This window comes from Pelophylax lessonae (genome assembly GCF_965119305.1).
Source record: "Pelophylax lessonae genome assembly, chromosome: 2".
Taxonomy (NCBI): domain Eukaryota; kingdom Metazoa; phylum Chordata; class Amphibia; order Anura; family Ranidae; genus Pelophylax; species Pelophylax lessonae.
Genome location: NC_138769.1, coordinates 186006781 through 186021532, shown reverse-complemented (window position 1 = coordinate 186021532; position 14752 = coordinate 186006781). Strand labels below are relative to the sequence as shown.

General features: G+C 47.5%; 1 protein-coding gene across 1 annotated transcript in view; it reads right to left on the bottom strand.

Annotated features, from left to right (window-relative positions):
- The window catches only part of LOC309546494 (acetylserotonin O-methyltransferase-like), a gene marked incomplete at its 3' end in the record, with an annotated part of 103477 nt that overhangs the window by 45392 nt on the left and 43333 nt on the right, over positions 1-14752 (bottom strand). The window contains exon 4 of the mRNA XM_082246233.1: positions 8906-8974. Coding sequence (XP_082102359.1) covers positions 8906-8974 — 69 coding nt within the window. The remainder of the gene's footprint in view (positions 1-8905; positions 8975-14752) is intronic.

Sequence of the window (14752 nt, the reverse complement as noted above, 5' to 3'; positions counted from 1 at the left end):
ACGAATTTTGTCGGCCAACAACAGACGACTGCAGAAGTGATGTCATGTGATGGTTAACTTTCCCTGTGTTTTTTCTTTTCTGAGCATGCCCAGTCTTGCAAATCAGCCGATTGTCGGCCGAATTCTGTACTGACTGGCGAACAATCGGCCGTTCTGGTGTTGGCCAACAAAAATTTTAATGCCTGCACGACAGATTCTGTTCGGCCGAAAATGCGCTGTCGGCTGTCGGAAGCATCATACTAACAAGCCTACAATCGGCCGATCGGTCGTCGGCCGAATATTTACGGCCGAAGATCGGTACGTGTGTACGAGGCATTATAGTGTGTATGGCCCATTAAGCTGGCCATACATGTTCAACTTTTGTTGTACAATTTTCTGGTAGATCTACCACAAACCACATAATGTGAGGTCAAAGCTAAAAAAACACATTCACTTGTATCTAATTAGGCAGGCCTTTGTACTACATACTTGAAGGTAAATTTCAAGAAAATTGGACAGAAAATTGTAAGAAAATTGGAACATGTATGGCCAGCCTTAAGCCTCGTACACACGTACCAATTGTCGGCCGTAAATATTCGGCCGACGACCGATCGGCCGATTGTAGGCTTGTTAGTATGATGCTTCCGACAGCCGACATCGCATTTTCGGCCGAACAGAATCTGTCGTGCAGGCATTAAAATTTTTGTTGGCCAACACCAGAACGGCCGATTGTTCGCCAGTCAGTACAGAATTCGGCCGACAATAAGCAGATTTGCAAGACTGAGCATGCTCAGAAAAGAAAAAACACACGGAAAGTTAACCATCACATGACATCACTTCTGCAGTCGTCTGTTGTTGGCCGACAAAATTCGTGTGCAGTCTTTTGCAGTTTTCAACAGACAGGACAGCCCTGGACAAAAGACGGCCGATCGGTCGGCCGACGATCAGTACGTGTGTACGAGGCATTAGTCTAAATGAAAAAGCCACTTTGTGCTCATGCTGAGATTATTGAAAGCATTTCTTATGTGTGTTGACTTGTAAGAAACTTTGATCATGGATGGCCAGCCAAACACTCATTCATTAGTGAACTGGTGATTTTGGTTTAGGAACCAACAGACCCAATTAATTACGTTGCTGGGCGTTTCCTATACTGGGTGGGTGTAGTTTAACCAAGGTTATATAAAGGGATGTATGAGATCATATCATTTGGCCTGTGGAAGGGCCACAGGTCTTTATGTCCGAATTTGCTTTTGGGGTGGGGGTTTGCTGGCATGCCTAAAGATCCATATTGCAGTAAGTGTATTCTGTTGGATGAATACTTTTCATGCTCTAACTGTTTGGTATAGTTTTTGCAAAGTGTGTCTTTATGTACTCTATACATGTTTTTTTTTTTATTTTCATGCCTCTGTGTAGCTGTATGTTCTACTGATTTGATGGTATTTAAATGAAAAGGCAGGCTCATGCAAACAATTAACATAAAAGTATGTTGGGTATGTTTTATGCTTAATACTAAGGTGTCTACAACTTATTTTGCTTGACTTTTGGATATTGTAAGCTCTATCTATCCATCATATGTTGTATCTTTGCACTGTAATTTGAATAAAAATTACTTGATTTGGGGGTTTTTTGGGGGGGGGGCATTGCACATTTCACATTTAACATGCTTGCTTGAGTGATTACTGATGTTTTATACATGTTCAATAAAGCTTATTCATTTGTACACAGCTCCTGTTTTTTTGTTTTCTTTTCTTCATATTTGTCTAGATGTAATTCAGATATCTTTTGTGTCTGTTGAATGTAATCCATTTCTTGTATTTTTTGTGTGTGTGCAATGGCAGTACAGTATGAACTTGGGTAGGGTTTCTCCATTTACTCCAGCAAAGTGTGTGTGTGTGTGTGTGTGTGTGTGTGTGTGGGGGGGGGGGTGGTGGTGTGTGTGGGGGGGGGGTGGTGGTGTGTGTGGGGGGGGGGTGGTGGTGTGTGTGTGGGGGGGGGGTGGTGTGTGTGTGTGTGTGTGTGGGGGGGGTGGTGTGTGTGTGTGGGGGTGTGGGGGGGGTGGTGTGTGTGTGGGGGGGGGTGGTGTGTGGGGGTGTGGGGGGGGGGGTGGTGTGTGTGTGGGGGGGGGTGGTGTGTGGGGGTGTGGGGGGGTGGTGTGTGTGTGTGTGTGTGTGTGTGGGTGGTGTGTGTGTGTGTGTGTGTGTGTGTGTGTGGGGTGGTGTGTGTGTGGGGGTGGTGTGTGTGTGGGGGTGGTGTGTGTGTGGGGGTGGTGTGTGTGTGGGGGTTGTGTGTGTGTGTGTGTGTGTGTGTGTGTGTGTGTGTGTGTGTGCAGGGCCGATCCTAGGGTCACAGGCGCCTGGGTGCAGAAATTTTTCTGGCGCCCCCACGTGGGCGTAGTCATCTTACTAACTCCTCCCCTTTACAAATGTTTCTATGGCAATGGCTCAAACACAGAGATGCTCCCCTAAGACGTCTTCCTTACCGCGGGACACTCCCGCGATCTCTTAACAATAAACAAATTACAGTAAGAGAAGCAGAGTACTCTAATGGGAACTGGAGGGGGGTCTATCTAATGGACACAGAGAGGGCATCTGTTAGAGAGTCTGTTAGACAGAGCCCCCAGACAGGAGATGGTCAGAGACTGCAGACTTGATACAAGAGATCAATGCAGACTGATCAGTGCCCACCAAATGCAGCCTCATCAGTGCCCACCAAATGCAGCCTACCAGTGCCCACCAAATGCAGCCTACCAGTGCCAACCAAATGCAGCCTACCAGTGCCCACCAAATGCAGCCTACCAGTGCCCACCAAATGCAGCCTTATCAGTGCCCACCAAATGGCCATGGTACAGGGGGAGATGGTTAGAGGCTGTGGACATGGTACAGGGGTGAGATGGTTAGAGGCTGTGGACATGGTACAGGGGGAGATGGTTAGAGGCTGTGGACATGGTACAGGGGGGAGATTGTTAGAGGCTGTGGACATGGTACAGGGGGGAGATGGTTAGAGGCTGCAGACATGGTACAGGGGGGGGAATGTCTGAGGCTGCGGACATGGTACAGGGGGGGGGGGGAGATGTCTGAGGCTGCGGACATGGTACAGGGGGGGGGGGAGATGTCTGAGGCTGTGGACATGGTACAGTGGGGGAGATGTCTGAGGCTGCGGGCATGGTACAGGGGGGAGATGTCTGAGGCTGCAGACATGGTACAGGGGTGAGATGTCTGAGGCTGCAGACATGGTACAGGGGTGAGATGTCTGAGGCTGCAGACATGGTACAGGGGTGAGATGTCTGAGGCTGCAGGCATGGTACAGTGGGGGAGATGTCTGAGGCTGCAGGCATGGTACAGTGGGGGAGATGTCTGAGGCTGCGGACATGGTACAGGGGGGAGATGTCTGAGGCTGCGGGCAAGGTACAGCGGGAGATGGTTAGAGGCTGTGGACATGGTACAGGGGGAGATGGTTAGAGGCTGTGGACATGGTACAGGGGGAGATGGTTAGAGGCTGTGGACATGGTACAGGGGGAGATGGTTAGAGGCTGTGGACATGGTACAGGGGGGAGATTGTTAGAGGCTGTGGACATGGTACAGGGGGAGATGGTTAGAGGCTGCGGACATGGTACAGGGGGGGGAGATGTCTGAGGCTGCGGACATGGTACAGGGGGGAGGGGAGATGTCTGAGGCTGCGGACATGGTACAGTGGGGGAGATGTCTGAGGCTGCGGGCATGGTACAGGGGGGGAGATGTCTGAGGCTGCGGACATGGTACAGGGGGGGAGATGTCTGAGGCTGCGGACATGGTACAGGGGGGGAGATGTCTGAGGCTGCGGACATGGTACAGGGGGGGAGATGTCTGAGGCTGCGGGCATGGTACAGGGGGGAGATGTCTGAGGCTGCGGGCATGGTACAGGGGGGAGATGTCTGAGGCTGTGGACATGGAACAGGGGGGAGATGTCTGAGGCTGTGGACATGGAACAGGGGGGAGATATCTGAGGCTGTGGACATGGAACAGGGGGGAGATATCTGAGGCTGCGGACATGGTACAGGGGGGGGGGAGATGTCTGAGGCTGCGGACATGGTACAGTGGGGGAGATGTCTGAGGCTGCGGGCATGGTACAGTGGGGGAGATGTCTGAGGCTGCGGGCATGGTACAGGGGGGAGATGTCTGAGGCTGCGGACATGGTACAGGGGGGAGATGTCTGAGGCTGCAGACATGGTACAGGGGGAGATGTCTGAGGCTGCGGACATGGTACAGGGGGGAGATATCTGAGGCTGCGGGCATTTTACAGGGGGGAGATGTCTGAGGCTGCGGGCATGGTACAGGGGGGAGATGTCTGAGGCTGTGGACATGGAACAGGGGGGAGATATTTGAGGCTGCGGACATGGTACAGGGGGGGGGGGGGGAGATGTCTGAGGCTGCGGACATGGTACAGTGGGGGAGATGTCTGAGGCTGCGGGCATGGTACAGGGGGGGGAGATGTCTGAGGCTGCAGACATGGTACAGGGGGGGAGATGTCTGAGGCTGCGGACATGGTACAGGGGGGGAGATGTCTGAGGCTGCGGACATGGTACAGGGGGGAGATGTCTGAGGCTGCGGGCATGGTACAGGGGGGAGATGTCTGAGGCTGCGGGCATGGTACAGGGGGGAGATGTCTGAGGCTGTGGACATGGAACAGGGGGGAGATATCTGAGGCTGCGGACATGGTACAGGGGGGGGGGGGAGATGTCTGAGGCTGCGGACATGGTACAGTGGGGGAGATGTCTGAGGCTGCGGGCATGGTACAGTGGGGGAGATGTCTGAGGCTGCGGGCATTGTACAGGGGGGAGATGTCTGAGGCTGCGGACATGGTACAGGGGGAGATGTCTGAGGCTGCGGACATGGTACAGGGGGGAGATATCTGAGGCTGCGGGCATTTTACAGGGGGGAGATGTCTGAGGCTGCGGGCATGGTACAGGGGGGAGATGTCTGAGGCTGTGGACATGGAACAGGGGGGAGATATTTGAGGCTGCGGACATGGTACAGTGGGGGGAGATGTCTGAGGCTGCGGGCATGGTACAGGGGGGAGATGTCTGAGGCTGCAGACATGGTACAGGGGGGAGATGTCTGAGGCTGTGGACATGGAACAGGGGGGAGATGTCTGAGGCTGCGGACATGGTACAGGGGGAGACGTCTGAGGATGCGGGCATGGTACAGGGGGAGACGTCTGAGGCTGCGGGCATGGTACAGGGGGAGACGTCTGAGGCTGCGGGCATGGTACAGGGGGAGACGTCTGAGGCTGCGGACATGGTACAGGGGGAGACGTCTGAGGCTGCGGACATGGTACAGGGGGAGACGTCTGAGGCTGCGGGCATGGTACAGGGGGAGACGTCTGAGGCTGCGGGCATGGTACAGGGGGAGACGTCTGAGGCTGCGGACATGGTACAGGGGGAGACGTCTGAGGCTGCGGACATGGTACAGGGGGAGACGTCTGAGGCTGCGGACATGGTACAGGGGTAGACGTCTGAGGCTGCGGGCATGCTACAGGGGGAGACGTCTGAGGCTGCGGGCATGCTACAGGGGGAGGTGGTCAGAAGCTGTGGAGGGGTCTTACCTGGCCGTGATGAGAGGCACGCGCCATTGCTGGGCCACTGCAGTTTACTTTAGATTTAAAAATGGCGCCCCGCCGGCACCATTACATCACTGCTGACAGAGAGGACAGGAGGCGGGACTGCTGATTACTTAGCTGAGAGGAGACAGGACGGAGAGGAGGCGGGGCGGAGGCGGGACGAAGTTCTTAGCTGGGAGGAGGCGCCGGCGGGATGCAGAGAAGACATCCTCGGGTCTGAGAGAAGGCAGGGCGGAGGCGGGACGAAGTTCTTAGCTGGGAGGAGGTGGGATGCAGAGAAGACATCCTCGGGTCTGAGAGGAGGCGGGGCGGAGGCGGGATGAAGTGCTTAGCTGGGAGGAGGCAGGATGGAGAGAAGACATCCTCGGTCTGAGAGGAGGCGGGGCGGAGGCGGGACGAACTGCTTAGCTGGGAGGAGGCGGGACGGAGGTCGAGCATAATTGTAATAATGCAGAGCTTGCTGATTACATTTTTTCTCTACCTCCGTCCCGTCTCCTCCCAGCTAAGCAATCCGTCCCGCCTCCTCTCAGACCCGAGAATGTCTTCTCTCCATCCCGCCTCCTCCCAGCTAAGCAACCAGTCCTGCTGCCTCCTCTCTGTCAGCTGTGTATTAACTTTTAGAACACCGGCACTGTCACTGGAGCTTCGGCGCCCCTCCTGCGCCTCAGCTCGCGGCGCCTGGGTGCGATGCACCCCGTGAACCCGCCTCGGACCGGCCCTGTGTGTGTGTGTGTGTGTGGTGTGTGTGTGTGTGTGGTGTGTGTGTGGTGTGTGTGTGTGTGGGGGTGGTGTGTGGGGGTGGTGTGTGGGGGTGGTGTGTGGGGGTGGTGTGTGGGGGTGGTGTGTGGGGGTGGTGTGTGGGGGTGGTGTGTGGGGGTGGTGTGTGTGTGTGTGTGTGTGGGGGTGTGGGGGTGGTGTGTGTGTGGGGGGGTGTGTGGGGGGGTGTGTGTGGGGGTGGGGGTGGGGGTGTTGTGTGTGTGTGTGTGTGTGTGGGGGTGGGGGTGTTGTGTGTGTGTGTGTGTGGGGGTGGGGGTGTTGTGTGTGTGGGGGGGGTTTTGTGTGTGGGGGGGGTTGTGTGTGGGCTAAATTGTAAGAAAAAAATTAAAGTGTTTATGTATATATTTAGCTAAAAATATATAAATTAAGGAATAATACAAAATTTCCATTCAGTCACTGTGGATGAATGTAACCAAAACATTTAATAAAAAAATCACTAAAAATGATTACTAAATAAAAGATTGCTACAGCGCTCACTCACCTTTTTAGTTGGCTTAGGTCAGTGATGAACCTTGGCAACACAGGTGTTTTGTAACATTTCCCATGATGCTCACCTACACTGCAGAGTACATGAGCATTTTGGGAAATGTAGGGCAAAAACATCTTGGGGGGGGTTAAGGGTTACCATCACTGGCCTAGGTAAAACATTTCCAATACATTTTAGTTGTCAGTGTGCGCCATTTTTAAAATAAAGCAAAATCTCTTTACAATAAATTGCAAATGGCACATTGGCGTTCGCCCTGGACCAGAAATGACGCCAAATTGGCTTGCACACATTCCAGCAAGTGGTCACAATCAACTGGCTAATCATGGTGAGGGCCACTTTCAGCTGTGAAGAAATGGCATTCATATGCAAAGTAAGTGTGTGTGTGTGGGGGGGGGGGGTCTGTGCTTGTAATCAGAGCATTGATTACCAGTGCAGACCCTTGGGGGATGCCACTAGAGCCACCAGGGATGCCCACCCATGCCACCATTGATGCCAATCAGTGCTCAGGGAACCTGTTAGTGCCCTCCTCATCAGTGCTGCCCATCATTACCATCTTTCAGTGCTGCCCACCAGTGCCAATCATTGCCCATCAGTGCCACCTATCAATGCCCATCAATGCTGCATATCAGTGCCACCTATCTATCTATCTATCAGTGCTGCATATTAGTGTCTCATCAGTGCCTGCCAGCGCAGCCTCATCAATGCTCGTCAGTGCAACAAAAAACATATTGATTTACCAAATTTTATTACATAAACAAAAACACATTATTTTAGGGGTCAAACATTTAGGTCTTCTTTTTGCCAATAGAAAAAAAACCTTGCAGTGATCAAATACCACCAAAAGAAAGCACTATTTTTTATGAAAATACTGTCATACATTTGTGTTAGGTACAGGGTTGCATGACCGCACAATTGTCATTCAAAATGCAACAGTATAAAAAGCTGAAAATTGGCCTGGGCAGGAAGGGGTGTAACTGCCCTGTAAGGAAGTGGTTAACTATTGAAACATGGGAATAAATATTCCAGGGGTAATCATGCTCAGCTCAATGGTTTAGTGGTTAGTGTTCCTGGCTATAAACAATGAGAGCATGAGTTCAAATCCCAAGTGTGCCATCACCTTCTTACATTTTAGACAGCTATAAATAAATACTGAAACTTGGCAAATGCATAATTGCACCCTGCACATATGCATGTTTGTTTCTTGAATATACAAGGCCATTGACATGCAATTTTAGGTGATGTAGCCAATGTATTACTATGTGGCCAAAAAAAAATTATGGCACACAGGGTGTTATCATGGTTGGGCCTTGAACTCATGACCTAGCAATCTTTAGCTGTGAGCTTAGCCCACTACACCAAAGTGCTGAATACAATCAGATATGCCTGAAAGTTTCAGATGAATAAAGAATGAAGACTGCTAATTAGACAGCTGTGTAGTCTGCTATTAGAAAATCTAAAGGTTAAAACACATAAGATACATAACTATACCTTAAAATTAAAATAAACCATAATAAATGACATTGCTGTGTAATAGTGATTCAGAATAGACAAATTTCCTTTTATGAAAAACACAAAGGGAATTTGGCTAACTCCAAACTCAAATTCAGCCTAAGTTAACTCCAAACCCGAATTCAGTCTAAGTTAACTCCAACTCCGAATTCATTAAAGCATCTAGTTGATGGTTTAACTCCAGCCACTTACCTAATTAGGATGCAATGAGTTTAGGCTGGAGTTATTTCTGGAGAAGTGAGCAGCTCTACTCCAAACTTATACTGAATTAGGCCCAAAGTGTCTGAAAAGTTTACAAAGTCTGCACTTGGAATTCAAAATGCTCCGCTTACTTGTGTTATTAAAAAATTCCCAAAACAAGTATATTATAGACATTTATCGCTTTAAAATGCAAACTGTAAATTTACATAAGAAAACATCAAAAAACCACTTTCATAGAACCTTGAAAGTTGTGCAAATGAATGCAGGCTGAGTTTGACACAATAGCTTTATTTGAAGGACAATATTATGCATGGAAGTGTGAGTCTTTCTTGATTCAAATTCTGATAACTACATTACCTGTAAACTGCGTTGAACAAGTCCTTTGTAGAGACTCCAAAAGCTCTTTCATACTGGCATTTTCCATCCCTAAGATAGAAGAATCAACATTATTTGATAATATAATAGTTGGTTTAGCATATACTGTATATAAACTCCGGTGCCCCGTTTCGTCTTTTCTCTCCCCCTTCCTCCCCTCTTTCTCTATTTATCTCATATTTTAAGCATAATTCTACATATTTACTATTTTTTTTTTAATCTATACACTTTTCCCAGATTCTAGCACATTTTTCTGTCCTATCATCTTCTCTGTTACTTAGATATTCCATGTGATATATGTATTCAACTCTCTTAAACCAATACCTTATTGATGGTCCTTCTGGGTCTAACCATTTTTTTCAGGATCACTCCTTTTGCCATATTTAACAGTTGTGGTATTATTGTATTGTATAATTGTATATTATTGTATATTGGAAGAACTGTCTACCCTAAATATCAACCCAGTGTAGTCAGAATCCTGAATATAAGTCTGAGCAAAAAAGAACAAGCCCTTCAGAAGGAATTCCTTTTACGTGGGGGAAAATAGATCTAAAATATCTGGGGATAAAACGTTCTCCACCACTGAGGAAATTATTTCAAGCAAACTATATTCCACTATTAAATAACATTAAAACAGAACTAAAAAAAAATAGCTACTACACCTCTTTCGTGGATTGGATAAATACACATTGTAAAAAAATAATATTGAATATACCAAAAATATTGTATAAATTATATACCAAAAATATTGTAAAATTTCAGATGCTACCAACAACAATTCCCCAGACATACTTTAGAGCAATAAAGTCGATGATTTTGAAGTTTAAAAGTGATAAAAGATGGGTGAAGTTAGAGAATACACTAAGGGTCCTTTCACACGGGCTTTCCGCCCCGCGCACTCCATTTTGCTCAGCAGGGATCGATCCGCCAATCCCCGCTGAGCAGGCGGCTGACAGGTCCGTCTCTGCTCTGTGTGCAGAGACGAAGCTATCAGAGCCCTGCACTCCTCTATGGGAGATCGGATGATAACGGACCGCCTGTCTGTTTTCATCTGATCTGATCCTCCAGACGGATGGAAAATAGGGTTTCCACCCATCTGGATTTCACGGACAGGATCGGATCAGAGAGCAGTGGGTGTCAGCGGAGATGTCACCGCTGACATCCGCTGCCTCATAGAGGTGCATGGAGCATCCGATCAGGTCCACCTGAAAAAACTGACAGACGGACCTGATCGGAAAGCCCGTGTGAAAGGGGCCTAAGTAAGGCACTTTTGAATAATAATATTTGGATTCCACAGAGGTATAGAACATTAGATAAAGATACACACAAATTGATTAAAAATGTTTTCAAGATATGGGAAAAAATCTATAGACAAGCAAAATGGGAATATAATTCACCACTTATTTCACGAACCGGGTAACGGGGTATATGTTAGGAAATGGATGAAGAACACACAGTTAAAGGATATAATAAAAAGGAAATGTTTACCCATATCAAGACTTAAAAAAAACACAAGGGAGATCAGGAGACACTGAATGAATGGAGGTATTTACAGCTTAGGCATTTTGCATCAACTTTACCACACCCAATAAGATCTGAAGATAATTTAAACCCAATGGAAAACCTGTGTAACTCACGGGAGATGGTGAAACATACTATTGCTCAGATTTACAAAGTGCTGCCGGAGCTGGCAGAGCCAAAAATAGGAATAGAGCACATGTTTAGAAGAACGACAAATAGGTAAAATACTGAGAGCAACATATAGCTCGGCAGTATTAATAATACAGTTGAAATGAATTACAAATGCATGACAAGATGGTCTATAACACCAGAGAGCACAAAAATACCAACCAGAGAAATCATCAATATGCTGGAGAGGTTGTAATAGGGAGGGACTATGTCCCATATAAGGTGGGAATGCTTCAAAATACGAGAGTACTGGCAAGAAGTAGAACAATATATTATGAAGATTACAGGGTTAGAGAGCCTAGACGATCCGTGGTGCTGTTTACTCCAAAGTACCAATAAAGGGACCAAACATTGCTTCATGTGGCAGTTTTAAGACCATTTAGATATAGTATCGGGATAGGTGGCTTGCAGGGACATCTCGTTCTTGCACTGAAGCTACCTTTTAACCACTAGCCGACCGTTCACTGTGCTGCTACTGCAGCACAGTGGCTCCCCTGGGATCTCTGAGGACGTCACAGGGTGTGACGAAACGCGTAAGATTGGAACGCATAGCGTAATTACATCATGTCAGGTGGAACGCAAGCCGGAAGCTCCGCTCGCCACTCTGCAGAGAGGACGTGCAGCTCACTAGCAAATACAAAATGTCTAAAATAACATTTTCGGCATTAGACAGAATACACATCCCGGGATACTTCGGACATCTTTTCCCATCTACCGCTGATTACTTCTTTGGTCGAGACCCCTCACCGACACCACGGCCATCAAGCCCACCATCGGAGTATTTTTCTCCACGCTGTCCCTTTCTTCTCTCTGTCTTCCTATCTAACGTCCTCTCGTGTTTTTTCCCCACACCCCTTCTGTTCTCTCCCTCCTTCCCCCCAGATGCTCCCCTGCTCCCCCCAAGCTGCAGACCCGACCCCGCACGCGGGCTGGAACACCTCCCTCCACTGATCTCTCGTGGGGGTTTCTTCGGAACTACCCACCCCAAGACGGCCTACACGCGTTTGCCGGTTGCCCCCTATGCCCGGATACAGTGTGTTCCCCCATAGGGGGGGGCCGGACATGTGGGGGGAACCGCGTGTGCCCTTGAAGATGCCTTATCCATATCATATGCAATCGTGATAAACGTTGCAACGGTTTCTTAGTTACGTGTTCCCCCCACGGCCCTGAACCATGAGTATGGGGACCAAGGTTGTCCTTCTCTTACTAAACGGTTTACAATGCCTGCCTTGTGATGATCTTGTTTATTCCTGTACTCCACTGTATGATTGTGTCGTGGTTTGTTTACACAACCCTATTCACAGTGTGTAATGTTGCTGTTTCCCCTGTTTCTCTCATTTGATGCACTTCGCTATGCCTAAAAGAGTTGTTTACTTGTTTACTTGTTATGTCATTCCATTTTAACTCAATAAAATGTTTTGGAAAAAAAAAAAAAGAATACACATCCCGTCTAGGGGGGGGGGGGGGGAGACTGGAATAAGTCTCTCTTACAACTTGAAGTGCGATGGATTAAAAAACTCAAAGCGACATCGCCACCTGGATTAAACGAAACCGAAAGTTATCGCCCATTTTTAGAGGGCATTGTTTCAGGGAAAACTGATTAAATCGGTCCCCAAAAAAAAATAAAACTATTTTTGAACCATTCACAAAAAGTCTTGCATTATTAATATTCCAAAGGCCAGATATCCCATCTTTCAGAAAAGGCCGGCTTCCTAACAAATCTGCTCTAGACGATCTCCTAACCCCATCTCAAAATATTCATCCAATCACCAGATACCTTGATACACACTTTAAAGAAAATGTGTTTTGATTTACTAACCCTCACCTCTTTTGAGTGATTGCCATACAAACTCCAAATGGCTCTCTAAACCATCACATATATTCGCCATGAACCTCCAAACCCAAGTGGTTTCCCCACAAACAAACTTTGAAATTTCATTTTCACAATGTTCAGGAAACACTAGGTCCTATCCCAGACATCTGGGGACTCCCCCTTGACGCCCATCTACAAGCCCCCATAATTATTGGCTTCCTCCCCATATATACTGCTGTACTACTATTCTGTATTATTTTGTATATGCCTAGTACTGTTAACATATCTTTGTTGATTATGTCAAACCTCCGTTTATTATTTTTATTCTTTTTATGCCTTCACCATGTAACTGCCTTCTGATCAAAATAAATTCACACCCGGCACAGGTAATCCCGGTATTCATTAAACCGGGGCTACAAAGAGAAACTTGAGGGCGGTACATTGTCTTTTTCCCTCAGATCCCCCAAAGGGAGATCAATTTTTCTCACTGTGCCGGTGGCCGCTTCAGCTGTTTCGCTTCTCCTCCTAAGCTGGATGCGCGCGCAGCACCGCGTGACGCATGCGCACCAGACGCAGACCCGGAAGTCGGGTCTGCTTACGTGGCATCACGCTGCGCATACACTGCGCACGCGCGAACCGCGATAGAAGGCCGGGGGATTGAACAAGGTGCCACTTCCCTCTTGATGAGGGAGAGAGGCAGACCTATCAAACCTGCTGCTCCTGGATCATTTACCTGGATCCTTACTGGAGGACTTTAGCAACACCAATAACAGTGAGTTGGTACCAAGTTTTAACAAAACCTTGCAAATCAGTTTGGATGAGATCCTACATTTTTTTAAATAAACATTTTTTTCTGAACAATTGGCTTTATTTATATCTTACCAGTTATAAATGCCAGGGAAACCCAAAAATCACCGGGATTGACCTATTTTAGCCACAAGCGTTTCACGCAGTCAGTAAGTACAATAATTATTTTTTACATAAAGGAAGATACACTCAATTTAATACTAATAATACCCTCACTGTATTATGTACCTAAACAGCAGCATCCACACAATTCCTAGTGTGAAATAAAGATCAGAAGCAAGGTATCCTGGATCAGGCACACATCAAAAGTATGTATTAAAACTATGCGACAATGGGATTTTTTTTACCCCATGGAATGCATATGTTTTGTTCAATGACTTATTGTATTTCCAGATATGGTGAAAACTTTCCTTGATAAAGGCATTCTTTTTTTTTTCATTTAAATTTTTATTGAAAAGATTTTCAAGGTACAACATTGATACAACCAAACACAATGAAAAAAAAAATGGTTCACAAAGTGGGGTTACATGCAATTGATACAGTAATGTATTAGCGCATTCTGTGCATGGAACTTACAGCACGGTAAAATACTGTGAGGATGGTGCGGTGCCTCGCAACCGCATATAAGGGTGTAGATTGAGAAAGGAGAGGGAGGGGGGGGGGGGGGAGGAGGGGAGGAAGGAAGGAAGGGGTATAAGGAGAAGAGAGGAGAAGAAGACAGGAAGAGGAAGGGAAAGAGGGGTAGGGGGGGGAGGGAGGAAGGAGGAGGAGAGAAGGAAAAAAGGGGTGGGGAGGAGAGGGGGAGGGAGAGGGGGAAAGGAGGGGAGGAGAGGGGGGAAGGGGGGAGGAGGAGAGGAAGGAGGAGGAGGATGTGAGAGGGGGGGAAGGGGGGAGGATGGGGAAGGAGGGAGGGAGATAGCTTGGGGGGGGGAAGAAGGAAGGAAGGAAGGGAAGTCAAGGAGGGAAAGAGGGGGAAGGGGAGGGGAGAAGAGAAAAGTTAAGAGCATGGAAAACATTAGTGCGTATATGTGAATAGTACCATATAGTAACCTGTAGTGAATCACGTCAGATAGAACAAGGTAAATACAACCGAAAATAACTAAGAAGACAAAAGACTAAGGGAAACAAAGAACAGGTCAGCTTAATGTGGAATATGAAGATTTTTATCAGTGACATGAAAGGATTAGTCAGAATCTCATCAATTAGTTGGGTTCAGTGGTTACCGGCAAGCCATGTGTAATATCTTTCTTTCCCCTAAATGGGTGTTTATTGAATAGCAGAATAGAACAACAGTATCCAAAGGGTGTATCTCATACGTACAGATACAGACTAGGCCGCAATTTAATATTTTTTCCCTAAATGGGTTTTTATTGAAAAGCAGAATAGAACAACAGTATCCAACGAGTGTATCTCGCAGTAAAATATGCAGACTAGGCCGCAATTTTTTTTTTCCCTAAATGGGTTTTTATTGAAAAGCGGAATAGGACAACAGTATCCAACGGGTGTATCTCACATTAAAA